General features: G+C 57.2%; 3 protein-coding genes across 8 annotated transcripts; all 3 read left to right on the top strand.

Annotated features, from left to right (window-relative positions):
• The first annotated feature begins 31 nt into the window (after nucleotides 1–31).
• Nucleotides 32–10,324, top strand: SHC1 (SHC adaptor protein 1). Of its 6 annotated transcripts, XM_029229264.1 has the most exons (14): nucleotides 112–259; nucleotides 2,235–2,383; nucleotides 3,608–3,775; nucleotides 4,309–4,379; nucleotides 4,905–4,968; nucleotides 5,115–5,234; nucleotides 5,502–5,555; nucleotides 5,745–5,796; nucleotides 5,962–6,088; nucleotides 6,907–7,105; nucleotides 7,193–7,262; nucleotides 7,341–7,475; nucleotides 7,620–7,858; nucleotides 8,680–10,324. In XM_029229264.1, exons 3-14 carry the CDS (start codon nucleotides 3,611–3,613, stop codon nucleotides 8,806–8,808), a joined length of 1,425 nt encoding a protein of 474 aa, XP_029085097.1. In that variant the 5' UTR covers nucleotides 112–259; nucleotides 2,235–2,383; nucleotides 3,608–3,610; the 3' UTR covers nucleotides 8,809–10,324. The 6 variants fall into 6 exon arrangements, with proteins under 6 accessions (XP_029085099.1, XP_029085100.1, XP_029085097.1 ...); XM_029229266.1 differs by lacking the exon at nucleotides 2,235–2,383 and having other exon boundaries at nucleotides 32–259; XM_029229267.1 differs by lacking the exon at nucleotides 2,235–2,383 and having other exon boundaries at nucleotides 32–259; nucleotides 7,344–7,475.
• Nucleotides 10,325–10,840: 516 nt separating this feature from the next.
• Nucleotides 10,841–15,108, top strand: PYGO2 (pygopus family PHD finger 2). Its single transcript, XM_029230422.1, has 3 exons — nucleotides 10,841–11,165; nucleotides 11,607–11,656; nucleotides 12,303–15,108. Exons 1-3 carry the CDS (start codon nucleotides 11,063–11,065, stop codon nucleotides 13,368–13,370), a joined length of 1,221 nt encoding a protein of 406 aa, XP_029086255.1. The 5' UTR covers nucleotides 10,841–11,062; the 3' UTR covers nucleotides 13,371–15,108.
• Nucleotides 15,109–15,954: 846 nt separating this feature from the next.
• Nucleotides 15,955–25,740, top strand: PBXIP1 (PBX homeobox interacting protein 1). Its single transcript, XM_029229859.1, is given in 11 exon segments — nucleotides 15,955–16,029; nucleotides 18,392–18,478; nucleotides 20,230–20,356; nucleotides 20,612–20,676; nucleotides 20,750–20,915; nucleotides 22,564–22,797; nucleotides 22,926–22,949; nucleotides 23,244–23,326; nucleotides 23,411–23,542; nucleotides 24,151–24,795; nucleotides 24,797–25,740. Coding segments are annotated over 10 exon segments (2,172 nt in total). The 5' UTR covers nucleotides 15,955–16,029; nucleotides 18,392–18,427; the 3' UTR covers nucleotides 25,442–25,740.
• Nucleotides 25,741–25,751: the final 11 nt, after the last annotated feature.

Below are 25,751 nucleotides of genomic sequence, written 5' to 3' on the forward strand. Positions count from 1 at the left end.
AACTAGGCCTCTTATTGGCTATCACGGCTCCTGTGCGCGTTCTCGTGCTGCCATTGGCTGACACGGGAAAGTGGGACGGGTGAAGGAGGGACGATGAGGTAGAGGGTCAGGGGTTAGTGAGGCCGGAAGTGAGTGCAATAAAGTTTCTCCAGGGAGGCCGGGCCCGGGGAGAAAGTTGGAGCGGCGACCTTAGAAGGCAGTGGCGTGATCCGGAACCAAATCGGCCCGCGGTGCGGTGCGGAGACTCCATGAAGCCCTGGTGAGTTGGGACTTTTTTTCTCCTTAGGTGACCCACTCCTCCTCCCCGGAACCCCTCTCCCGGGACCCTACTTCCGGTCTTCACTTATAAGCCCCGCCCCTGCGACCCCCTCCCCGGAAGTCCCACCTCCCAACTTCAGGGGGCCCCCCGAACCCCGACTTGTTTTCTATTTATTGTCCCCGACCCCACTCTGTCGCCCGACTTTCCTGGAAGTCCCACCCCCAGACATGCTTCCAGGCCCTACTACTAGAAACCCTACGTTAGTCCTTCCAATTCCCCGAAACTCCGCCTCCTAGCGACGATTCTCCGCCAACTCCTGTCTATCAAAAAGCCTATCTCCCGAAAGGGCAGAGCCCTGCCCCTCAAAGAACTATTCGAATTCAAGAAGCCACGCCTCTCTAGGGGTTCCTCCCCTCTAGAAGCCCCGCCCCCTCTTTAATCCACGTCTGAGTGTCCAGAAGCCTTGCCTCCTGGGAGTCTCTCTGATGCTCGCGTCCTGAGAGGGCCACGCCCCCTCAGGAGCGTTATCCCTGTAGGACCCGGGTCATCGCCTCAGAAGCTTTGTCTTCAATCCCAGAAACTTCACCTGCTTAACATTTCCTTGCTCTTTTTCTCTTTGGGGACTTTGGCTCAGTTTTCCTGAGCTCTCATGCTCCACTGGGTAGGAAGTCAGAAGTTCACATCTCTGGCTCTGAGGAGTAAGAGATTAGAGGCAGCCCTTTTCCTCTCCCTTACCCCCTTCCAAGGGTGGACCTACTTGAAGGGGGCTGGACTTGGGGTTTGGTACGAGAGTGGGAGGGAGACTCGCTCATAGATTCCCAGCCCCACTCTCTGGACCGACTCCACCCCAGAAACAGCTGTTTGTCTTATACCTGTACGTCGGGAGCTGGGTAGGGCCATGGATTTGTTGGTGTGTGACATGTGGGTGTGACAGGAGAGAAAGTTTTCCACCACCAGAAAACGGTGGCTTGGAGTCGGCGTAGGTAATAGTGTCCTTTTTGCTGTTTGATTTTTTTTTTTAAGGGACTCCTCAGGCCCCACCACTTCTCTGGCTCTTCCCCTCCCCCTAACCGGAGTTCTAGTCTGGGCATTCCTCCTGGTCCCGCTTGCCCAGCCTTCCCTTCTGGAAACATTCCTGAGCTTTCGCCATTTCCTGCTACTTTCCGCCGCTCTTGCCTCCTCCTCCCTGCTGGGCTGAGAAGCCACACGCAGCTTCTTCCAGTCACCCGGATTCCCAGTAGCAATCTCCTTTCTTCCTACATAAATTTTAAAAGCCCTACTTCCTCCTTCTTTTCTAACAATGCTCACACCTTGGCAGAATACTTTCCTCATTCTCTCTATGCCTGGGCGCTGAGTCTTTAGGAAACAATGATAGAATTTCTTCTCGGGAGTGGTGCATGGAGTGGCAAAGCTCTCCCTGGAGGACTAAGTGGGAGGTGATAAGCACAGTATCTAACATGTTTTAAGTGCTAGTGTTGTTCATTGCTATAACCTATGATAATTTGCATCTTTTTATATTCTGAAGTAAATTTAAGGATAGGTAATTCTGCGGTGAGCCTGGGGGGTTATATGTATCTTTTACAACTACTTTTTTGGGTCACTTTCCAACTTCCTTTATGGCCCCCTTGAGCAGAGCTGTGGAAGGAAGCTGTGGGCGGAAGGAATGGGTTTGGGACTGTTCCCTGTGTCCATCCTCAGTCCTTCTGGCACCCCTTTCTCCTTAGCAGATTTGTCTTCTGCCCCCTCTGTCCCTTCATGGCCTGTAGCCCCCACTTCTCTTGGAGAACTGTTGCACTCTCCCATTTCCTCCAGCCAGACTCTGCCTCTGGCGTGAGGGGCATCATGCTCTGTGGTGGACACCTGCACCCTTCCCAGTCACTACTGCAAGAGGAGGGGTATGAGCTTACCCGCAGGTCCAGGGAGCTGACCTTAGTGTCAATGCCCTGGCCGCCCCCACCCCTTCTACCCTTGACAGCTTGCTTCGCTGTGGAAAGGGGGACAGAAGAGTGCTTGGCATGGGCCGCTGCTCCTTGGCATGGTAGGCGCCATGCATGGAGAACAAGCCTCCACCAGCCTGTCCTCTGCTCCAGCTCCTGCCTGGTGGCTCCCTGATGCACCACCCAGGTTGGACTTTATTCCCCTTACTTCACCAGCTTTGCCCTTCCTCTTGGCCCCTCCCTGCATCCACTGGGACCACGTCCTTCCTTTTCCCATTTCTTTAGCTCCCTCCACAGCTGTGGTAGCAGAGGATGCTAATGGCCCAGGCTCCCTGGGGCTGCCACCCCACGTGTGATAGTGGTGGGGGGTCGCCGGGGGTGGCCGGGGCTGGAGGAGGAGGGAGTTTGAGTGTTCAACTAGGACAGGAAGGGAATTGCTGAGCTCAGGAATCCCCTCCCTTTCCCACCCCCAGCTGCCTCTGTTTCCTCCCTCCCCCCCCCCCCCCCCCCCCCCCCGCTGCCCTCCCTTAGTTTCCTGCTCCCTTTGGCCTGCCCATGTCTGGTTTGGATTGATGCAGACCTCCTCTTGCCACCCTCCTTTCCTTCTCACTCCTCCATCCTTCCCTCCCACTCCCACTTTATTCCTCTCCAGATTACTTGCTGTTTGTACCGGGGCGGGGTGGGGGGGGGCGCGGGCATGGATCGCTCTGCCCTGTAAGAGTTCTGGGTTGGGGCAGTGCTGGAGGCTTAGCCCCTCAGAGCCTGTGAGTCAGCACTGTCCTCGGGATTGGTCTCTCCCCTTAGCTCCCCGCCCCTGGGGAGGAGCCAGTCAGCTCTAGGTCCAGCCCGTTCTCCTCACAGCTAGAGAAGAGGCTCCACGCTGGGCGGGGATGGGGCCTGAAACTCTCTGGGTCTGAGCCTGGGGAGCCAGAGCCACTTGTCCCTCTCCCTCCCCAGGACCCTTGAGATCCCTGGGCCAGAGAGGTCCGATCAGGCTAAGGGCCTGGGATGCCCCCTGCCTGGCCCCCTTGCCCTGACTGGCAGGGGGGCCAGGCTGGGCAGCAGCCTTCCTCTCACTCCAGCCATGGATCTCCTGCCCCCCAAGCCCAAGTACAACCCACTTCGGAATGAGTCTCTGTCATCGCTGGAGGAGGGAGCTTCAGGGTCCACCCCACCGGAGGAGCTGCCTTCCCCATCAGCCTCGTCTCTGGGGCCCATGCTGCCGCCTCTGCCTGGGGACGATAGTCCCACTACCCTGTGCTCCTTCTTCCCCCGGATGAGCAACCTGAAGCTGGCCAACCCGGCTGGGGGGCGCCTGGGGCCGAAGGGGGAGCCAGGAAGGGCAGCCGAGGATGGGGAGGGGATCGTAGGGGCAGCCATGCCGGACTCAGGCCCCCTGCCCCTCCTCCAGGACATGAACAAGCTGAGTGGAGGCGGCGGGCGCAGGACTCGGGTGGAAGGGGGCCAGCTGGGGGGCGAGGAGTGGACCCGCCACGGGAGCTTTGTCAATAAGCCCACGCGGGGCTGGCTGCATCCCAACGACAAAGTCATGGGACCCGGGGTTTCCTACTTGGTTCGGGTGAGTGAACATCCTCCCTCCCACTCCCTCCAGTTCCTCTGCTCACTAGTCTTTTTTTTCCTGCTCTTCCCCAGCAACTCCCTTGGTTTCTGTGTCCTGTTTCTTAAACCTTTCTTGCCCCTTCTCTGATTCTTTCACCCCTTCCCTTCCAGCTCTGTCTGGGGCCCCTTCCTTCTTGTGACTCCCCCACCCCCACCCTGCCATGCTTAGCACAAAGCCCAGCACAAGCCCTTAGTAAGTGTTGGAATGAGTGACTCTTGACTGTCCCCTCCAGTCTCCTCCCCCTTTCTGGAGATGTCACTCCATCCCACCCAGTGCCTGTCACTCCCCTCCGAATTCTCTTCCCACATGCATGATGTCCCCCAAGCTTGCCTTCTCTCCTCACCCTGGTGTTCTGCATGTCGTGGGATGTATCCACGGGCAGTGGGCAGAACTTCTGCAACCTTATGGAACAAGCAGGGAAGAGTCCTGGGGCTCTTTGTGAAGAGGTGGGGGGAGGCGGCTGACTGTTCTCCTCCCGTCCCTCCCCTCAGTACATGGGCTGTGTGGAGGTCCTGCAGTCAATGCGCGCCCTGGACTTCAACACCCGGACTCAGGTCACCAGGTTGGTGGGGCGGGGGGCGGAGTGTGGGGGTCCTGGGATTTGTGAGGGGAGGGGGGAGTCGTCACTTGGCAGTGGCACTAGTGATGGCTCATCTTTGGGTGGTGAAGGGGATTGAGAGAAAGTTAGGGAAGGGAGTTGAAGTCTCAGTGAAGAGAGGCAACTCTGACCTGGCTCCTTCTTGCTTATGCAGCCTGGGGGGTTGTGGGGGAGGTGGCAGAGGCAGCTGGCAGCTGGAGTCTGAGTGGAAAATGGGGGTAGATGGAAGGTTGCTGCTGCCTTTGGGAAGGGGATGGGACATTTGGTAGCTGGAAGGGGGTGGGCCCAGACCCACTGAGGCTCTAACCCAATCATCCAGGAAGCGGCCTCTCAGTGTCATCAAATATTAAAGGCCCTTAATTCAATCCGCCACGACAAAGAGCCTGGAGTGCCCCTGGAGTCTGGCCTGGCCTTCCCCTCCCCCAGCCCTGTGGCAGCTCCAGCCGGGTGGGAGGCAGGCCGTGGGTCTGAGTACCCCTCTTTCCCCAGGGAGGCCATCAGTCTGGTGTGTGACGCTGTGCCGGGTGCTAAGGGGGCAACAAGGAGGAGAAAGGTAGCTGGGGTCGATGGGGCTAGGGGCGCTGCCGGGAGAGGTGGAGGAGCAGGGAGAAGGCTGGTGTGGGGCGTGCGGGGAGGAGGCCAGGAGGCAGGAGTGTGCGGGGAGCCCCCAGCTTCTGAGATCCTCGGGCCCTTCCCTAGCCCTGTAGCCGTCCACTCAGCTCCATCCTGGGGAGGAGTAACCTGAAATTTGCTGGAATGCCAATCACTCTCACCGTCTCCACCAGCAGCCTCAACCTCATGGCCGCAGACTGCAAACAGGTTGGTGGACTAGGGCAGCAGGACCAGAAACATTGATGGGAGGGCTAAGTGAGGACCCGGTTATGAGGGCAAGAAACTCGGAGGGAAGGCTTGGGAGCATCAGGATGGTAGGGAAGGAGGAGATTAGGAGGACATGGGTTGAGAAGCCAAAAGGATGAGACTGGGACCCCAGGGTCCTGGGCCAATTGTGGGGGGCGCCCAGTGGGCCCTGAGGCTGCCTGACACACGTCATTCCCTTCCTTCTCCATCCCCTGCCCTAACCCTCAGATCATCGCCAACCACCACATGCAATCCATCTCGTTTGCGTCTGGCGGGGACCCGGTGAGTTGGGGAATGAAGCACGGGTGGTGGGAGAAGAGTACGGGGCTAGGGGTTGGGAAGACACTGGCTAGAGAATAGAGCGTGCTAGGATTGAGGTGATATCTGAAGAGGACTGGGTTTGAGGGGTCAGGAGTGAGGTGGGGCTATGAAGTTTAGCTAACTGGCCTCTTCTGACTCTGTCCACCCCAGGACACAGCCGAGTATGTCGCCTATGTTGCCAAAGACCCGGTGAATCAGAGAGGTGAGGCGTGGTGGGGAGCACTGGGTGGGGCCAGCTGTCCGAGAGGTAGGTGAGCAGGACCCGGCGGCTCCTGGCTGTGGAGGACAGACGACAAGGGGCTCTGTCTGCGCCTCCTCCTGGCCACGCTGCCCCCGAGCTCCCTGACGGCCTCTGCTGTGTCCCCAGCCTGCCACATCCTGGAGTGTCCCGAAGGGCTTGCTCAGGATGTCATCAGCACCATTGGCCAGGCCTTCGAGTTGCGTTTCAAACAATACCTCAGGAACCCGCCCAAGCTGGTCACCCCCCATGACAGGTGAGTGGGCCAGGGTTGGGGGGCGGCCAGCTCTTGGGCCCCAGACCGGAATTGGAAAAGTAGGTCTGCTCTTCCCACACTTGAGCTCAGAGAGGTGCAGGGAAGGAAATAACCTGTGCGCCCCTGCTTCCCACTTCCTGCTATTCTTAAGTTTCCTGTGGCCATCAGGAAGGTCTTTCGAGGCCCTGCCTGCTGCAGGGCCACCTCTTCCTGTCGTGTGCCCGTGGTGGAGCTGTAGTCCAGGACGTCCACGCTGCAGCTCTTCCCTGGCTAGATGGGCTTTTCTTTTCCAAGCCATCTCATTGCTGGTCTGTCCTTTTGTGCATTTCTCCATATTTAGTTTAGTTCTTCATTTTCTTGCCTCTAGAAGCCGTCAAGAATTTGGGTGAGGGAGGATGGCTCTTTCCTGAGATCCTTACCTTTCCCACCTCAGACCAGTAGTATTGAGTATTTAGAGGAGGTTAAATGATTCTGGAGCACCCCCCTCCCCGGTACTTACTGCTCCCCCTCCCTTTTGGGAGACAGCTTAATGATCAAGGGCATGACTTTAAAGACAAATCTGAATTCACATCTCAGCTCCACCACCTTTTAGTTGTGAGACCTAAATCCTTTTACCCCTGACCCTCATTTTCCTCATCTATAAAATCGAAGAAGGAAATAATACCTACCTTATAGGGTTGCCAGGAGGATGAAATGATTATATATATGAAACACCCAGCCTCAGGCCTACCCCTCAGGGAATGCCCAGTATGTGACTGCTGTTCTGTCTGTTCTCCATCCTCTTCCCCATGCTCTTCTCTTCCTCCTGTCCCTCCCAGGATGGCTGGCTTTGATGGCTCAGCTTGGGATGAGGAGGAAGAAGAGCCACCTGACCATCAGTACTATAATGACTTCCCTGGGAAGGAACCCCCTCTTGGGGGGGTGGTGGACATGAGACTTCGGGAAGGAGTCCCCCAGGGGGCTGCTCGACCCACTCCACCCAGTGCCCAGACCCCCAGCCACCTGGGAGCCACGCTGGTAAGTTGCTTGCATGAAGGTGGGCTAGGCCCAGGATGGCAGCGTCTGGTTAGGGCCTCTGGTCTCACCCTATTTTTGTCCCTTCAGCCAGTGGGGCAGCCTGTTGGAGGAGACCCAGAAGCCCGCAAACAGATGCTGCCCCCGCCACCCTGCCCAGGTATGAAGGGAGCTGAGAGGGGCAGAGTGGGGTGTGAGAAGCAGGGCGGGGATCACTGTAAAGCCTCCCTTTCCTCAGCAGGCAGAGAGCTCTTTGATGATCCCTCCTATGTCAATGTCCAGAACCTAGACAAGGCACGGCAAGCAGGCGGTGGGGCCGGGCCCCCCAATCCTGCCATCAATGGCAGCACGCCCCGAGACCTCTTTGACATGAGTGAGTGTGCCCCTTTCCTTCCTGCATCTGCGTCTTCCCACTTGGTTCCTCCTCTTTTCTTCCTGGCCTCCCCTCCCTGAGGGTCTGGCTCTTGAGCATGTGTTGTGCCAGCTGCCTCTTCTAGCCCTCTCTCTGTACCCCCAGAGCCCTTTGAAGATGCCCTGCGGGTGCCTCCACCTCCCCAGTTGGTGGCCATGGCTGAGCAGCTCCGAGGGGAGCCCTGGTTTCACGGGAAGCTGAGCCGGCGGGAGGCCGAGGCACTGCTACAGCTCAACGGGGACTTCCTGGTGCGGGAAAGCACGACCACACCTGGCCAGTATGTGCTCACTGGCCTGCAGAGTGGGCAGCCCAAGCACCTGCTACTGGTGGACCCTGAGGGTGTGGTGAGTATCGCAGGGGTATGGGTGGGTGAGGCAGAAAGGAAGATGCAGTACCCTCCTGTGCAGCCCTGTTCCTGCCTCACTGCTTCCTAGACTTCACCTGTTGGGCACCTCTACCTGAGCCTCCCCTGCTCTCAAGGTGCCTGGCATTCCCCCTCTAGTGGCTTAGGGTTCCTTCCCTTCTCACATCCCTGAACTTGAGCTGTTTTCCCTTCAGTCCCGGCCAATCCCCAAACTTTATGCCCACGAGTGCTGGAAGGTGCACATGTCACCTGAGTCCCTCTTTTGACAAATGAGAAAACCATCCTTAGAGGTTGTGATGCTCAATGTCAGATGGTTAGAGGCTAGGCACCCCAAATCTCCTCTCTCAAGAGGAGCCAGGGGCCTCCCCAGCTTCTCCAGACTCAGGGCTCAGACCAGTGCTCTGTCTCCTGTCTGCACTGTCCCTCTGCCCCTCATAACTTTGGTCTCTTTTCTACAGCAACCTCAGCCTCCTTTGCATGTCTTTTTTGTACTGTGTATCCTCTTCTGAGACATACCACCTTCTTCCAGGTCAGGGGAGGAGTAGCTATCCCTCAGCTTCATGATTTCTGGGCTGATGTCCCCTCTGCCTTTTCCCAGTTCACTGACCTGCCCATTCCCACGGCTACCTCCAGCTTCTCTTTCTAGAGAAGCCTCAATGATCAGGACTGACGGCCTTCCCGCTTCTGCCATCTTTTTCTCCTGCCTCGACCCTCTTGAACATTCCAGCTTCCTCAGCTTTGGGGACTGAGGTCTTATTTGACTCTTCACCTGAATTGACCTTCTCCCTTCCCACTTCGCAGGTTCGGACAAAGGATCACCGCTTTGAGAGTGTCAGTCACCTCATCAGCTACCACATGGACAATCACTTGCCCATCATCTCTGCGGGCAGCGAACTGTGTCTCCAGCAACCTGTGGAGCGGAAGCTGTGATCTGTCCCAGTGCTCTCTCCTAGAAGATGCCCTGCGACCCCTTCCACCCTATTGCCCAATTCTCAGGACCTCACTTGGGAGTGTTCTGTGGGCTTGGCCTTGTGTAGGGATGGGGGTAGTGTGGACATTGGGTTCAGCGTCCAGCTGAGTGAGAGGGTTTGAGTCAGGAGCCAGGGGTAGAGTCCTGCTTCTCCCCAAACCTCACCAAAGTATTAATGTACAGAGTGGCCCCCTTCCCTGGGCCTTTCCTGTGCCAACTTGATACCCCCTTCCCCAAGGTGGGTGCTGGAGGCCTGGGCAGTATGCCTCCTTGTAATGGAAAATGTCCTGTGGTGATAGGCCCAGTGGAGCAATCACCCTTCCAGGGAAGGGGAATGAATCACACCCTTAGTCCACCCCTGGGCTCAGGGTACCCCAGACCCCTCTCAACAGCCCTCCCTCCCAGCGTTTAAACTTTGTGCCTTTGACCATCTGCTAGGTCTGAAGCTATTTTATGCAAAGAGTTCTTGGGCCCCTGAAGTCAAGCATGGGGGTGCTGACACCTTGGCTTCTGGGACCCCGTCCTCTCCTTGCTCAGTACCCCCTCCCCTTTAGGTTGGGTGAACAGAGGCAGGAGTGGCAGCTGTCCCCTCTCCACCGGGATATGCAGCCCTTAGAGATTGCCTCAGAGCCCCCTCCCAGCCAGTGGGGAGATGGACCTGCCTCTTGCTCAGTGCCTCTTGGGTGGGGCCCCTCACCCCAGGGGGTCTATATATACATTTGGCAAGTCCATCCCCCCCCCATGTTGCATGCATGTTATACTCTAGAGCCAAAGTACAGCCCTTCCTCCTGTAGCCTCTGCCCTGCCTCCCCCTGCTGGGGTGGTGGGGGGATGACTGAAGTGTCATCCTAGGTGGATTTTGTGGAGGTGGGAACAGGGGCACTGAGACTCTAAAGCAGTAGACAATCCCCAGATACCATCGGTAGATTTGGAACTGCGTTTTTTATTTTATATGCATATATTTTAGGGCTGTAGATTTACTTTACTAATTTGTTTTCCATAGCTTATTCCTGAGCACAAAATGATAATAATCGATTTATACATCACCTTTTTGACTTTTCAAAGCCCTTTTACAACTATTGGCATTTTCCTCACCCTGGCCTTTGCCGGTAGCGTTATCGTTTCTGAGAGACCAGAGGCCGAGTGTGAGCTAGGACTAGAGAAACTTGGACCTCCCACCGCGAGGCTGGGAGGCAGAAGTTTGGCTGAATGGCTGTTAGTTTCACACGGGGCGGGCGGGGGCGGGGGCTTGGGGACACTTAAAACCTGCAGTTATTGAATCCCTTCTCCAGGCCGGGTCCTGCTGCAACGACAGAGGAGCCGGCCCTGCTCTGTCATTAGGCCTTGTGGATAAGGGAGCGTGGACTATCTAAATCCTCACCTCCCTTTTTTTTCTTTTCTTTTTGTTTGGATGTTTTCACGGGTCTCACTTATACCAAAGGGAAAGAATCTTCATTAAAGTCCATATTTCTTCTACCTCGGTTTCCTGGTCCCTGTCGCTGCCTATTGTTGGCTGTGGGCCCCCCGCGGCGGGAGGCCGAGGCCGCCTCGGGGCGCGGTGCGGCCCGGCCCACCTGGCCTCGCTCGGGTCGCGCCTCCTCGTGGAGGAGGGGCGCCGGGAGGGCGCGGCGGGGTGCGGAGGGCGCGGCGGGGTGGGGAGGGCGGGGCCATCATCCAAGGAGATGTTCGTGTCTGCAACTGGGGCTGCGGCGGCGGGGTGGGATCGCGGCCGGCCGAACCCCAGGCGGCTCGGGTTTCCCAGGCGCGCGCTCACGCCCTCGCGCACCTCTGCGGCGGCCCCTCGGCGGGGGATGGTACGGCCCAGCCGCAGAGCCCACGGCCGCCGTCTGCCCTAGTAAGCGGGCACGCGGCGCTCCCGGGCTTGGGACGGCTCCCCGCCCCAGGGTCGTGCCTTGGTACCGCCCTGCCCGCCCGGCGCTCGGGGGAGGGTGTGACCCGGGCCTCGCTCCCCCTCCTTGCCGTGCGCAGTGGTGGCTGCCACGCCGAGTTCCGGTTCCTGTGGCTGCGGCCGCGGGCGGGCGGTAAGGCTGGGCGAGAGTGCAGTTGGCCCCCGGGCTCGCCGACCCCGCCTCGCCGCACCTCCGGCTTGGTGCCGCGCGGGGGCCTGCGCCGCCCCAGCCTCCCCTTCCGGGCCATGGTGCAACCCCAGGGCGCGTCCGTCCCCCGCCGCCGCTGACCCCGGTCCCCCACTCCATGGCCGCCTCGGCGCCGCCCCCACCGGACAAGCTGGAGGGAGGTGGCGGCCCCGCACCGCCCCCTGCGCCACCCAGCACCGGGAGGAAGCAGGGCAAGGCCGGTGAGAGCGCTGAGGGGGCCTGGGGCTGGCGAGGCCGAGAAGTCGGGGAGCTCGGAGGGAGGGCTGGCGGGCGGGGGAGGTGGTGGTCCTCTGGCAGAGGGCTCTGAAGGGCGGGGAGGCTCAGGTGAAAAGGATGGGTGGGTGAAGCCCTCCAGGGGTTGCGGGCAGGGGTTCACAGATTGCGGATCCTAGAGTTTGGGGCACCTGGAGTTCAGGAGCCACTTGGGAGTCTAAGGGTATCAAGAGATGGGGCGTCTCATTTGAAGGAAGAGGCAGCTGAGAGCGTAGCGTCCAATTTATTTTTCAAAGTGTACCATTGTTAGTACCTGTGAAGTAAATAGAGTATAATGAAGTTAGAAGAGTTCCTTATATCATGGCTGCGAGAGAGGAGGTTGGGGAAACTTCAGGGAAACTTGTGTCTGCGTTTTACTACTTTTCCAGGTCTGCAAATGAAGAGCCCAGAAAAGAAGCGAAGGAAGTCAAATACTCAGGTGAATGGTGGTTGGTGGCGGGGGTAATTCCTAGTAGCGCCTTTGGGTGCTCTGCTCTGCTCCTCCAATGTCTCTACTTTGCATAAGCCGCGGGGAGAAGAGAAAGTTGTCTTTCTTGTTCTGTTTCTGGTCCTTTCCTTCAACTTCATAACAGATTTTAGGGGTAGAGGTGGGGATGAGATGGTTTGACCAAAGGTCTTATCAGTCAGGATTAGAAACATTCTCTCCCCCGTTTGTGCTGTCGTGTTTCCCACATGATGTTAACAGCTACCACTTACTGAACCTTTTCTAAGTGTCAGGGATTGTGCTAAAACTAGCAGTCTGGGGAGATGGGCATTGTCACTGTTTTACAGATGAGGAATCTGCGGCTTAAAACAGTTAAATGCCTGCACCAGTGCCTTGAAGTTACTCAGTGTCAGAGCTAGGATTCCAGCGTAGTTCTGCCTGTTCTCAAAACACAGTTACTGCACTATGCTGGTTCTGCTCTCCACTCTCAGTTTCTTTGTTGCGTTCTAAGGTCCATCTTGATTTAAGATCTGAGCTGGCCAGTACCAGCCTCCAAAAATGTGTATTGTGTTTCTGATGCTCTCTTGGTTTAGCTCTCCGTCTCCCTCCATGACTCTCTTTCCCTCCTGTTTTCCCCCAGGGCCCTGCATACTCACATCTGACGGAGTTTGCGCCCCCCCCGACTCCCATGGTCGATCACCTGGTCGCATCCAACCCTTTTGAGGATGACTTCGGAGCCCCTAAGGTGGGGGGCGCAGCCCCTCCATTCCTGGGCAGTCCTGTCCCCTTTGGGGGCTTCCGTGTACAGGGGGGCATGGCAGGCCAGGTACCCCCAGGCTATGGCCCTGGGGGTGGAGGAGGCCCCCAGCCTCTTCGTCGACAGCCCCCCCCTTTCCCTCCCAATCCCATGGGCCCTGCTTTCAACATGCCCCCACAGGGCCCTGGCTACCCTCCCCCAGGCAACATGAACTTTCCCAGCCAACCCTTCAACCAGCCTCTGGGTCAGAACTTCAGCCCGCCTGGTGGGCAGATGATGCCAGGCCCCGTGGGGGGATTTGGGCCCATGATCTCACCCACCATGGGACAGCCTCCCAGAGGGGAGCTGGGCCCCCCTTCTCTCCCTCAACGCTTTGCCCAGCCAGGGGCACCTTTTGGTCCTTCTCCTCTCCAGAGACCTGGTCAGGGCCTCCCCAGCTTGCCCCCCAACACAAGTCCCTTCCCTGGTCCGGACCCTGGCTTTCCTGGCCCTGGTGGTGAGGATGGGGGGAAGCCCTTAAATCCACCTGCTCCCACTGCTTTTCCCCAGGAGCCCCACTCAGGCTCCCCGGCTGCTGCTGTTAATGGAAATCAGCCCAGTTTTCCCCCAAACAGCAGTGGGCGGGGTGGGGGCACCCCAGATGCCAATAGCCTGGCACCCCCTGGCAAGACAAGTGCGGGCTCAGGGCCCCAGCCTCCCCCAGGCCTGGTGTATCCATGTGGTGCCTGTCGGAGTGAGGTGAACGACGACCAAGATGCCATTCTGTGTGAGGCTTCCTGCCAGAAGTGGTTCCACCGCGAGTGCACGGGCATGACTGAGAGCGCCTATGGGTTGCTGACCACTGAGGCCTCTGCTGTCTGGGCCTGCGATCTCTGCCTCAAGACCAAGGAGATCCAGTCTGTCTACATCCGCGAGGGCATGGGGCAGCTGGTGGCTGCTAACGATGGGTGATGCTGGCGAGGTGCCCAGGAAGTGCATACGTTCCTCCCTGCTCTTCCAGGGTGGTTGTTTTCCTGTCTGGCTCTTGGTCCTTGTTTCCACTGGCTTCCCATCCCCATGGGGCAGAAACACAATGTCTCCTGGGGGCAGAAAAGGAACTGAGATGGGCAGGCAGAAGAGCCTGGATTGCTCACTTTTCTGGAAACTTACGTGTTGAGATCTACAGAGGTCCAGGAAACCAAAGCCCTGCCAAGCAGAGCCAGCTTTGGTGGCTGTCTCTGGAGGCCTAGGGGTGTGGCTGCAAGAGAAAAGAGGCTGGAGGAAGATCTGAAGGGCAGGGGTGTCCCCTTTACAGATGATGGATACCCCCAACACCTGTGCCTAACACTCCTATCTAGCCCCCCAGCCTTAGGTTTTGGAGTCCAGTATTAAAGGTTTCTGGCCAGAGGAGTTGGGGGTCTCTTCCCATCTCTGCAGTAGCCCTTTCATGGGTGCTGGGAAACAGCTTTAGAGAATAAATGGAGATTTTCCCCTTTTCTTACCTTCCCCTTGCCTCCTCCAAGACCTACTCAACTCCTCCCCCCTCAGAGAACCAAATAGCTTGAAGAAGCAGGAGAGTACGTGGCTATGGCAGTTTCTTGGTGATTTGGGGCTTCAAGACAGTAGGTAAGATGCTGTCAGGACATATCTTCCTCATACCAAAGTCACTGGTCCTTTCTCAGACTCTCTTGTGCTTTTTTCCTAATGACAATATTTTTGCTAAAAATTGGGATATGTGGTCTGACAGAGCAGAATATTTGATGTTTGGACTGTCCTGGAAGCCTGGACTCTGGCTGTATACGCCCCCCCCATCTGTTGCACATTATTCGCAGCGCTGGTCTTCAACTTTTGGCGCCCTTACTTCCCTGCTTCCCTGGCTTGATTGAAGGAAAGCTTGAAGAGGCGCAGAGCCCTTATACCTCATTTTTTCTCCTGATGAAAGGATCCCTGTCCCTGCCTGTGGGTGGGGAGGTGGCAGGACCCTTATTGCCATGGTACTAAAATGCAATCCAGAGCCTGGATGTTTTTTGTTTCTCTCTTTCCCTGCTATTCTTTATATCTTCTCCGGCCTGGTGATCTAGCTGTTCTCATTCCTCTCAGCCAGGGTCCTGCACTGGGCTTTGTTTTTATTTTATTTTGTAAGCACTGCCTGCCAGAGATGGGCCAGCGGCCTGAGCAGGAGCCCCTCACAGCTGCTGTCTCTTCCTTACAGCTCCTGCACACATTCCTCAGTGGGGTGGGGAAGGCAGGCTTGGGGTGTGGCCCTGAGAGGAGCTGGTGTTCCCCTGCCCCCACTTCTCCCAGGACCCTAGGGTGTGAAGAGAAGACAAAGGTATACTGCAGAACTCTTGCCTGCCCAGGTGCAGCATGCAGCCTCTGAGGCTGTGAGAAAGAAGGGAGAGGCCTCTGGGCCTCTCTCCAGTGTTCCCTGCCGTGGAACAGCAGAGATGGCAGCCCCGCACCCCCCCCCCCCACAGCTGAGCTTTGTGTTGTGTTTGTGGTTCTGTTTGCCCCTCTTTTATCGGTTGCTATTTTTGTGGTCTCCCCCATCTCTGCATTTGGTAAGATGGCTCTTGCGGGGGGGTGGGCGTGTCAGCTCAGTCCCTCTCTCCCTCTCAGTCCACTGCTTTTTGGAAGGAAGCGGGGGTGGCAGAGACGTGGTGGGGAAAGTTTTGTACGGTTGGGTTAATAAAATGACTTGGAAAATCCAGACCAGGACTCCTTGCTGTTGGGGTGTACAGGGTTGGAATGAAGCAGTCACTCCTGGTCAGGATGGTTGCGGGGTGAGGATATGTATCCCTCAGGGTCCCTGGAGGTGGGAATGGCAGAAAGACTCGGGCCCCTGTGCTGACCCTGGTACAAGCCGCAGGGCCCAGGGAGGCCTCTTGGCTCCACCTCTCCCCCTGTGTCCCTGCTGCGAGAAACAAGTTTCCTTTCTGAGCATGTTCCTGGGCCAGGCTTGGAGCCAAGCAGGAGCTTTGGCTCCAAGGCTTCAGGGAGACAACTGCCTTTAGAGCTTCTGGGGTTAGCGCCCGCACTCCCACTCCCGAGTTGTTTGGTTTAGGGGTCGAGCGTAGCTCCAGGGGTGGGGGATGGGGCTGCCTTGGTCTAGCAGATTTCATTTTTGGATGCTTTTCAGCCCCCCATCCCCCTTTAAAAAAAACAGCGGCATCCTTAATCCGCACCGGAGCAGGGTAAGGAGAGTGGCAGGAGGGCTATTTCCAACACATAATTTGCCACTCTCCCCTCCCCCATCCTGCAGCTGTCTCTGTCTGTCCTGGAACCAACCTGGCTCCTTGTCCTGGAGATGTTACGCCTTGCCTTTCAGTTTTGGTTCTTCCCTCCAGAAATTGTTTAGACACTGGGAAAGGAGGGAAGGTGACCCAGGATTCAGTTTGCTGGAAGTCCAGTGTCCCACCGGGAGGTAAGCCCAGGTTTAGGGGCTCTGCAGGTACCCGCTCTCCACCCCGGCTCTCAAGTTTAGCTGTTATTGGCCAAAAGTTTCCGCCCCCTCAGGGAACTTGACTTTCCATTGGCCAGTCCTTAGTCACATGACCTTCCTTTCTCGGGGCTGTGAAGCTGGAGAGCCAGCAACAAGTTCAGCTGAAGACTGAAGCAAGAGCTGGGTCAGGTAATGTCCTAGCGGGGAAGGGGCCATAGATCTCCGTAAGAGAGGAAGGATGGAGGAGAGGAAGGGCAGAACTCTGAAGGGTTGGGCCCCACCGAGGATCTGCAGAGCTGTTTGTTACTTCTGGGCCGGCGGAAGGGGGATCGTGGGCGGCCGTTTCCAAAACAGAAACTTACTCTGGGTCCCCCAGACAAGTCCTAGGGCCTTTGCGTTAGAGGTTTGGGGGAACAACTCTTAGAGGGGTTGAAATTAGCTGGATGAGACTTCCCGGCTTTGTACAGAGAGGGAGAGCTCCCCCTTTAGCTGTCTTTTAGAAACAGCACAAGTCCCTGACAGTCCTTACAGGACGTTTTTGTTGAATCCTGCCTGAATGAAAAGAGAGGGAGTAGTGAGGAGGGGGTGGAGGTGGGTTTTCTTCCAAGAGGTTGATGAGAAGAAAGAGATCTGAAAATAGCAGGGAAGGGTGGGGATTAAACAACAGAAGGAACTTCCTAATAAGGCAGTGAGATGCTGGCTTGGGAGAACTGGGAGATCTTTTGGAATGCTGGGTGAACCCAACCAAGATAGAGATACCAACCAGGGTTTGGAACAGACTGTCTTCTGTTCGGGTCTCAGAAGTATTTGTCTTGCTGACCCAAATACCGTTGCTGGTTTCCATGGAAACAGTGTGTCTGACATCACCCTGGTTGCCATGGTGCCTGGTTCTGGAGGACCTGAGCAGGCTGTACACAGCCAGGGATAAACAGGGACTTCAGACCAAGCTGCTGCTACTTCCTTCCTGCCACCACCTGTTAAGAGTCACACGCAGCAACTGGGGATGGGGAGATGATGACAGAATGGCGGGGTTGGGGCCTGAGACCAGAAGGCAGCACAGTGATGGTTCTGTGGATGCCTGTAGAAACCGGCCAGGGGTGTCCTGTTGGACGTGGTGTGGGGAAGTCACTGCAGCCATTCTCCTGTCTCCTTGTGGGATGGGTGCATGAGTCTGGGAGGCATGGGTATTGGGGGATGCTGTGAGGGGTCCTTCATCTGTCCTGGGCTTGGATCTTGATTGGCAAGGGCCACAGGAGGTTTTTAGGGCACCATGTAGGACTCACACTAGCTCAAACAGAAGGGGGAATTGTGGTGGTTTCCCAAGGTAGAGCTGCCACACTTCTACCCCAGCCTCACTTCCTTTTCCCAGGGTTTCCTTTCAGAGTCCTTTTCCACTTGCCACCTTTCTAGTCCGTCAACAAGCAGTCATGTAGTCTCCTCTAAAGGATCACAATCCCAGATTCGAGGGGGTCAGCTCCTCTATCCCTCCACCTTTATGCCGGGTCCCAATTGCCAGCCTGGGGGAGTAGTCCAGGCCATGGATGGAGGGGTAGGTCCTTCTCTTCTTATCCTGCCTTGTGTCAGGCTTTGGAAACTGGAGTAACTTCCCACGCCCACCCGGCCAAGTCAGAGCAGATTAGCAGGGGTTAGGACCACAACCCTGATTTTTGTCCATGCTTTGCAAACTGTAAAGTGCTTTATACATGATAGCTGCCATAAATCCCTTTTGCCAGTCACCTTCAAGTTCCCTAAGATGAAATTCTGGAGTTTACTAAGAAGGGAAACAACTTAGAATGGAGAGTGAGAGTGACAAAGAGATTTACTAAAGGTACATTGAGGTGGATCTAAGCTATGCCAGTTGTTCTCAACCCTGGCTGCAAATGAGAATCATTTGGGAGATTAAAAAAAAAATCTTTCCCTGAGCCTGACCCTTGAACACAGTTGTATCAGAATCTTAGGTGATTCCATTGTGCAGCCAGTGTACAAGACCCCTGAAGTAGACCACAGAAAGGACTTATGGTGGGTGATGGCTGGGTGACTTGGGGGTGAAGGAGGCCATTGAGTCTTCTTTTCTAGGCTCTGGGGAAGAAGGTGGTGATGATGGGGGAGGCTGGGGAGGTGAAGGGAGGGCTGGGTTGTTCCTCACTCTTTTTAGCTGTTCATCGTTGGCAAGTCATGTCAGCCAATTTTCTGGCCTTCATTTCCCTTCATTTTCCCTGACTATAACATGAGAGAGTTGGCCTGGATTTTTCCCAAAGCCCTTCCAGCCCTGTGCTTCTCTGACCTTTCAAGGTCAGTTCTGTTTCCCAGTTTACCAAGGGCTCTTTCGGTCCCTGGCAGAGGCAGGCTTCACTGTGGCTGTTGGTACGTTCTGATTTGAAAGGCAAATACTGCCCAGAAGAGCTGAGGTGTTGGGGTCAGAAGACTGGAACCAGGCTGGCTATGGTAGTGGCTGCCCAGCCCTTAAAGCTTGGAACCCAGTCGAGGCTGCTGTCTCCATCCTGCCTCCCCTGAAGGGAGCTGGGGTCCTTAAGAAAGACTTTTTCTGCAGGTAGCAGCCTCAGTAGCCTGGGGGACCTCAGCAACTATGGCCTCCTGCCCAGACTCGGACAATAGCTGGGTGCTTGCCGGCTCAGAGGTAGGAAAAGCAGGCCTGGGAGCCACATGGAATGGGGGTTCCTGCAGGGCTGGGCTGCTTGCTGCGTCTGTCCCCTTCCTTGGTCTTGGTGATCATGTGCATCACCTCCTGCTGGCTGTGAGAGGAACTCTAGTGGCAGGGAGAAGGCCATCAGGCCCCAGGAGTCAGGTGTTGGGACTTGGACCATGCCTTGAAAGAAGGAAATTGCTGGGGTAAGCTGTGAGAAGCAGGGAAGATATTCTGGTGGGAGACCAGCATGAGCAAAGGTTCTGAGGCAACAGTGGGAGAGCCGTGTTGGGGGAGACCAAGGAGGTCCGTTGGAGGAGGTGGAGACATGGCTCAGACGGTGTTGAAGTGAGGTTGGGCCAGAGCCTGGGAACCTCCAGAAGAAGGCTGAAGGGCCTGGCTCGGGCATTCGGGCCTCCTCTTTGATGGGAAATCGTGGAAGGGCTCTGAGTTGGAGGGAGTCAGGACCATTACTGCCTTGGGCAGAGGGTGCAGCCACTGTGTGGGCTGGGTGGGAACTGGAGGAGAGCGTTTTGAAGGTCCTGCAGTCCAGGTTGTAGTTGGTGGAGCGGGATCCCAGTAGACCGCTGTGCCCTGAAGCCACTGAGAAGGGGGCCAGCGGGATTGGGAGGCTGAGTGTCTGGAGAAGGTTTATCAAGGGCTTGGTATGTTCGTACCACAGGGAGGGAAGAAGGTGAGGAGCTTGAGTTAAAGGCGTCGGGTTTGAGTGGCCTTGAGGAGACCAGTTGGGGGTGAGGGAGCTGCTCTCAGGATGATGCTGGAGCAGGGCGCATGGACTAGGGCTGGCCGGCAGAGGGGACGGACACCATGCTCCCAGCCAGAGCCCTGGTGCCCTGTTGAGGTGCCTTTGCTGACAGCTGGGGTACCTTGGGCCAGTCGTTTCACCTCTCTGTCCTCCCCTGTAAAAGGGGAGTTGTGATTCTTGCCTGGTAGGAGGGGCCATGAGAAAAAAGTGACTTGAAAATTGTAAAGAAACATACTAAGGTCAAGAATTATTCTTGGAAGGATAGCGGGAGCCATGGATGGGATGAGCGGGCGGTGGCCTGTCAAGGGGGCATAGGCGGAGAAACGAGAGGCCGTGGCTGGACGGCCGGGCTGAGAGCACCTTGGGAGACAGTCTGGCTGTGGCTGGGGTGAGTCACGTTTCTGTCAGCTCCTGGGAGAGGAGTGTGTGGGGAGGGGGGAAAGGCCAGAAAAGCTTGGAAGATGTAACTAGAGTGGGTGGCCCGTTCTGAGGGCAACTGTGGGGAAGCCTGCGGCGGTCGGGACCGTGATCCTTAGGCATCCAGGGGACTTTGTTCTCTTGCCATCCTCCCACCTTCCAACCAATAACTGAGTTGGTCACTTGTGGGGAGGGAGACCCAGGCTCTGGCCGGCTTCTCTGGGGAGGTGGGGGGCACCAGGTTTGTACAGTGGTCCACCGCCTTGGTCCAGTGGTGCTTCTTCATTTAACAGAAACTTGGCCTCTGAAAGTTCTCAGAGCAGCAAGTGAGGTTAGGGAACGGCCGAACACTGCGTAGAGCTGAGATGCTGCAGTGCCAGCTGACCCCCGCCCCGTCCCCGCTTTGGAGCAGCCCACTACAGAGTGTATTATATTTTTGTGAGATGTGGGTTGAGGTCCCTGAGCAGTGCGGCTGGTCCCAGGCACCCCAGTAGAGCACCCCTTGGTTTCGTCCTGCTGTCCTTCCTCTGGAGCAGCCTTTCTGCTGTGCCCCTCCCCCCAGAACCTGCCTGTGGAGACCCTGGGCCCTGAATCCAGGATGGACCTAGAACCCGAGAGAGCTCCCCAGGCCCCTTGGAGCCCCTCCAAGGCAGCTGCTGAGAAATTAGCTGGGACCTTGGATGGAGAAGGTAACAGGGCCCTACTGAGGGTGGGGTGCAGCCACCTCCCCTCCATGTTCTGGTGTTTCCCAGTTTCCTCAGGGAGAGGGAGGCTGGTTGGTCTTATTTCTGGCATTAATCTCAATTTAAAACCTTCCCTCATTCTACCCTGGCTTTCTCCTTCCCCTTCCAACTTGGTTGGGGCCTGTGGGAGCCAGAGGGCCGTGTAGCACATTCCGTTGGCGGGGTAGTGGTGTTTCTCCTTAGCCTTTTCTCGTGCCACAGAGACCCTGTTCCAGAGTGAGAGCTCCCAGTCCAGGTGCATTCTGCCAGAGGAGACTGAGGCCAAGGTGAGGACCTTCACTGGGGGAAGGGTAGGAAATGGGGAGGGCCGGGAGCTGCTCACAGCTGTGTCTGCATCAGGGTGTCCTGGAAGGTGATGATCGTGGAATGGAGTCCCCTGGCTCAGGAGACACAGAGGTTCAGGGAGACTTGGAGGAGACCCCTGAGGCAGTAGGCCTGGGACTGGACACACAGGACCTGGAGGATCAGAGTCCCCCCAACAGCCTGCTCTCATCCCCCCAAACAGGTGAGAGTTCTCCTTGTCTCCCCCTGTCACTATCCTTCTAGAAGGTGTGGGAGTGGGAGTAGATATCGCTACTGAACACAGCTCTGGGCCAGGCCCTAGGACTTAGCAGCTTGGTGCCCTCCTTAAATTGTATCAGTGAAACCTCACCACCACCCCTGGGGACACTGAGGCTCAGGTTAAGTCACACAGCAGGTAAGTGGCAGGGCCTAGGTCTGGTCGACTCTTTTGTCTCTGCCGTGGGGCCTCCTCTTTTCTTGCCTCTAGATGCAACTCTCATTCCCTGAGTCCCTTCCGTGTGTCAGCTCTGGGGAAAGAGGTTGGCTTCATGGCCTATGTAAGAGGTGGACTAGACCGAGCCAAGATGCAAGTCAGACCTATGAGGGGCGCAAAAAAGGAGGGGGAGGGTGGTCAGTCACGGGACAGGTCGAGGGGAAGGGAGAGGCGGGGACAGCTGGGGAAAGGGCCACACTGGAGGCGTCATTTGAGTGGAGCCTTGAGCAAAGAGTAGGATTTTAGTCGGTAGGGTAGGAGGAAGAGAACATTCTAGGCCAAGGCTGCAGCATCAACAAAGGGATGGGGCCGCCTATCCTGTGCTGAGGAGGCTGTTTCCAGCGCTGGTGGTAGAGGAGTGTATGAGTCCATCTCTGTTGAGGGGTGACAGGGTGGAGGGGGAGGCCGGGGGCTGGGGCCATTTAGGGGGCAACTGACAAAGCCGAGGAAGACCTGAACTAAGGCAGATACAAGGCGAGTGACGTTGAGATGTTTAGGTGTCAAATTGTCGAACTGTCTGCGTGTGGGGTGAAGAGGGAGGGCTGAGGTTGGCTAGGTGGGAGCAGTGGCGTCTTGCCCTGCAGTGGGGGAACACCAGAAACAACCAGTTTGGAGGGCAATGTGTTGAGTGTTTGGTCCCCAGGGACACCCAGGTGGGAGTGGCCAGGAGGCAGTCAGACAGACGTCCGCGCCTGGAGCTCCAGGGAGGCCAGGTTGGGAGTCACAGATGAGGGACTCATCTGCTCTGTGGGGAAGCCAGCGGGGTGGGTGAGATAGCAGGTGACTGTGTGTACGGTGGGAAGAGCAGAAAAGCAGAAATGGTGCCAGGGGGACCTCTGCCTCTAGGACCGGGAAGAGCCAGGGACTGAGCGGAGGCACTGGGAAGGAGTGGCCAGGGTTCGGGCAGAACCCAGAGCCAGGAAGGTGCTCCACGTGAGGCACGTGTGGGAGGAAGGAGTGCACTTTTAGGGTGAAAGCTGCTCTTGTAGTTTGCAGATTGAAAGGACTGGTCTCCCCCCAGACATAGAGAACAAACGTATGGACACCAAGGGGGCAAAGTGGGGGGGTGGTATGGTGGTGTGATGAATAGGGAGATTGGGATTGACATATATACACTAATATGTGTAAAATAAACTAATAAGAACCTGCTGTATAAAAAATAAATAAAATAAAATTCAAAAAAAAAGAAAGGACTGGTCTCCCACCTCCAGACTGGGCGGGGGTGGTCACTAATGCCCTGGCAGACGTGGGCAGGGTCTCCACTTGCCCCCTCTGTGGTCAGGGCTGGGGGCCTCTCATGTTCACTTCTGTTTCCCGTCTCTCTGTATGTCCCATCGCTTCCGTTGCTTTACTGCCCTGTCCCCATCCCTTCCTCCAGCTTGGATCAGGGAGGAGGCCCACTGCTCCAGCAGTGAGGACGACACCGACATGGATGTGGAGGGTCTGCGGAGACGGCGGGGCCAGGAGCCCAGCACTCCTCAGCCTGCGGCCCCCCTGGGTGTGGAGGACCAGGCCGGGGGTGAGGGTGCGGGCAGGGAGCTGGGCATCTCCCTCAACATGTGTCTCCTCGGGGCCCTGGTTCTGCTGGGCCTGGGGATCCTCCTCTTCTCCGGTGAGTGGTCCCTCTCCTGATGAGGGCTTAAGCCTCCACTCTGGCCTCTTCTGCCCTCCTGCTGCACTTTCACTCCATTCCACCCCCTCCTCTGAGGGCCTGACCAGACTCCTCTGTCTCCATTTCAGGTGATCTCTCAGAGGCTGAAAGTGGTGAGTGAGGACGGACCCTGACTGGTTCATGTCTGTCCCCTTCCAGCCCTGAGGGAGGCTGATGGGGGCAGTTCTCTGGGTCAGGAGTAGGGATGCTGGGGGCTGTATATTTTTTGCTCTGTTATAGGTCTTGTCAGCTATTCAGGGTGACCCTTGACCCTTTACCTCGCTGGACTCTCAGCCATAGGGCGGGTCCAGGGCAGGAGGGTGACTGTGTGTGTTGGGGGGTGGGGTGGGGGGAGGAGAGGGCCCTGTGTGCCTTGGGGCCAGTTTCAGGATTTCACTTTCCCACAGGGCCCATGGAGGAAGCGGACCTGCAGGTCTTCCCAGATACCGGCTCGGATACTGAGATGCTGGAGGCTGAGGGGGATGGGCAGGCATGTGTGACACTCTCCATTGGTGTGAGGGGCCTGATGGGGGAGATTCAGGGCTGCGGGGGTGACTGGCTCCTTTGCCCTTAGGATGGGCTAAAGCAGCAGCTGCAGACCTCAGCGCCCCCTGACAGTGTTCCCAGCCTGCAGAACATGGCCCTTCTGCTGGACAAGCTGGCCAAGGAGAACCAGGATATCCGGCTGCTGCAGGCCCAGCTGCAGGTGGGCACAAGCAGGAGCGGGTGGACTACACACCCTCCCTAGGCCAGGTGTCTGTCTGTCCTAGTGTCCTCCCCCAAAAGAAGTTTCCTGTATTCACCCGCACACCTTGATCCCCTCCCTTTCCCACTATAGTGAAGTCATCTTCTCAGTTCTCTGTTCATGTCCTGCATGCTAAGGGTTAGGCCAGGACTGGCATACCTGCTTCACGTGGCATGCCACCTCTGCTTGATTGGCATGGTCCACTTGGAGCATTGTGTGGAGAAGGATTTGAAGAACATGCCAAGGCTCAATGGGAAAGAAGTGCTGGGATCAATTAGTAATGTCTGCTCTGGGTATGGGAGGTGGAAATTGGGCAACAACAGCCACATCTTGGCTATCTTTCAGTGAATCGGAGAAGTGTGTGCTTAAAAAGGACATAGAAGCTGAGGCCTGTGATGGAATTTGGGGATCCCAGGGTCTGGTGAAGGGTGAAGATGGGGCAGGGGATGAGAACCAGATCCTCTGAGTTTCCCAGGCCATAAAGTCTATGATGGAATGGAATCAGGGTAGAAGGCACTGGGGTCGTCCTTGACTCCTCCTTGTCCTCTCCATCCCTACTCCCATTCCAGGCCCAGAAGGAAGAGCTTCAGAGCCTGATGCATCAGCCCAAAGGGCTGGAAGAGGAGAATGCCCGGCTCCGAGGGGCCCTACAGCAGGGCGAGGCCTCCCAGCGGGCCCTGGAGTTAGAGCTGCAGCAGCTGCGGGCCCAGCTCCAGGGCCTGGAGGCTGACTGTGTCCGGGGCACAGATGGGGTGTGTCGCTATGGGGGCAGAGGCCTGCGGGCTGGCAAGGTCACCAAGGAGCAAGGCCCTAGGGGGCAGGTGCCAAGCCCTGGCTTCCTGGAGCAGAAGAAACAGCTAGAGGCTGAGGCCCAGTCATTAAGGCAAGAGTTGGAGAGGCAGCGGCGGCTGCTGGGGTCTGTGCAGCGGGACCTGGAGCAGAGCTTGAGGGATGTGGGCCGAGGGGACCCAGCCCATGCTGGCCTGGCTGAGGTTGGTCACAGGCTGGCCCAGAAGCTGCAGGGCATGGAGAACTGGGGCCAGCGCCCTGGGGTCCCTGCCAATGCCTCAGAGGCCTGGCATCAGGAGCCTCACTTGCAGAGTTCCAGGGAGTGGAGCGGAAAGGAAAAGTGGTGGGATGGGCAGAGGGACCGGAAGACTGACCACTGGAAACATAAGAAGGAGGAATCTGGCCGGGAAAAGAAGAAGAGCTGGGGGGGGTGAGGAGGACAGGGAGCTGGCAGGGAGGTGGAAGGAGGGCAAGCCAGGGGTGGAGGAGTGGGCCAGCAAGAAGGACGGCAAGCAACAGGGTTCTAAGGAGCCCCCCAGGAAAAGTGGGAGCCCCCACTCCTCCAGAGAAAGGCAGAAACACCCTCAGTGGAAGGAGGGGGCTAAAGACAGGCATGACCCCCTCGCACTCTGGGCAGAGCTGTTGAGGCACAAGTACCAGGCACCCCAGGGCTGCTCGGGTGTGCACGAGTGTGCCCGTCAGGAGGGCCTGGCCTTCTTTGGCATGGAGCTGGCCCCTGTGCGGCAACAGGAGCTGGCCTCTCTGCTGAGGACGTACCTGGCGCGGCTGCCCTGGGCCAGGCAACTGACCGAGGAGCTACCCCTTTCTCCTGCTTACTTTGGTGAGGACGGTATCTTCCGCCACGACCGCCTCCGTTTCCGGGACTTTGTAGATGCCTTGGAGGACAGCCTGGAGGAGGTGGCAGTGAGACAGACAGGTGATGATGATGAGGTGGATGACTTTGAGGACTTCATCTTCAGCCACTTCTTTGGAGACAAAGCACTGAAGAAGAGGTGGGCAAGCTGTGGGGGAGTTGGGTCGGTGGGAGCAGGAGGCAGGAGGCGATGGTAAGGGGTGTGAAGGAGCCGGGCCCTGAGCTGGGGTGGGGTGGCGGGGTGTTCTTCAGTTTGAGGTTTTATCTCTGCTTTTAGGTCTCCCCTCCCCCCAGCCAGTACTTTTCCTGTCTTCCCTTGGGGTCAGGAAGCTGCCTGTGCTCACCCCAGAGTGGTCCTGGGGAGTCCCCTTTTGCGCTGGGGGGATTTTTCCTCCCGAGTTACCCTGTACTGCCCATACCTGCAAGAGAGATTGCTTCCCACCTTCCCGCCTGCCCAGCTGGGGCCTTCATCCTGGGAGACCAGGTCTGGCCACACTCCCCCCCCCC

This window comes from Monodon monoceros, unplaced genomic scaffold, assembly GCF_005190385.1.
Source record: "Monodon monoceros isolate NGI ecotype Baffin Bay Population unplaced genomic scaffold, NGI_Narwhal_1 Super_Scaffold_18, whole genome shotgun sequence".
Lineage (NCBI taxonomy): Eukaryota > Metazoa > Chordata > Mammalia > Artiodactyla > Monodontidae > Monodon > Monodon monoceros.

What these genes read in the sequence shown, in the direction of transcription:
- SHC1 (XM_029229262.1), top strand. Translation starts at nt 3,281, where the DNA reads ATGGATCTCCTGCCCCCCAAGCCCAAGTACAACCCACTTCGGAATGAG. An exon ending in TGGCCGCAGACTGCAAACAG is followed by an intron (nt 5,235 to 5,501) that starts GTTGGTGGACTA and finishes CCTAACCCTCAG; the next exon opens with ATCATCGCCAACCACCACAT. An exon ending in TGGTGGACCCTGAGGGTGTG is followed by an intron (nt 7,859 to 8,679) that starts GTGAGTATCGCA and finishes CCCACTTCGCAG; the next exon opens with GTTCGGACAAAGGATCACCG.
- PYGO2 (XM_029230422.1), top strand. Translation starts at nt 11,063, where the DNA reads ATGGCCGCCTCGGCGCCGCCCCCACCGGACAAGCTGGAGGGAGGTGGC. An exon ending in GAGGAAGCAGGGCAAGGCCG is followed by an intron (nt 11,166 to 11,606) that starts GTGAGAGCGCTG and finishes CTACTTTTCCAG; the next exon opens with GTCTGCAAATGAAGAGCCCA. An exon ending in GAAGGAAGTCAAATACTCAG is followed by an intron (nt 11,657 to 12,302) that starts GTGAATGGTGGT and finishes GTTTTCCCCCAG; the next exon opens with GGCCCTGCATACTCACATCT.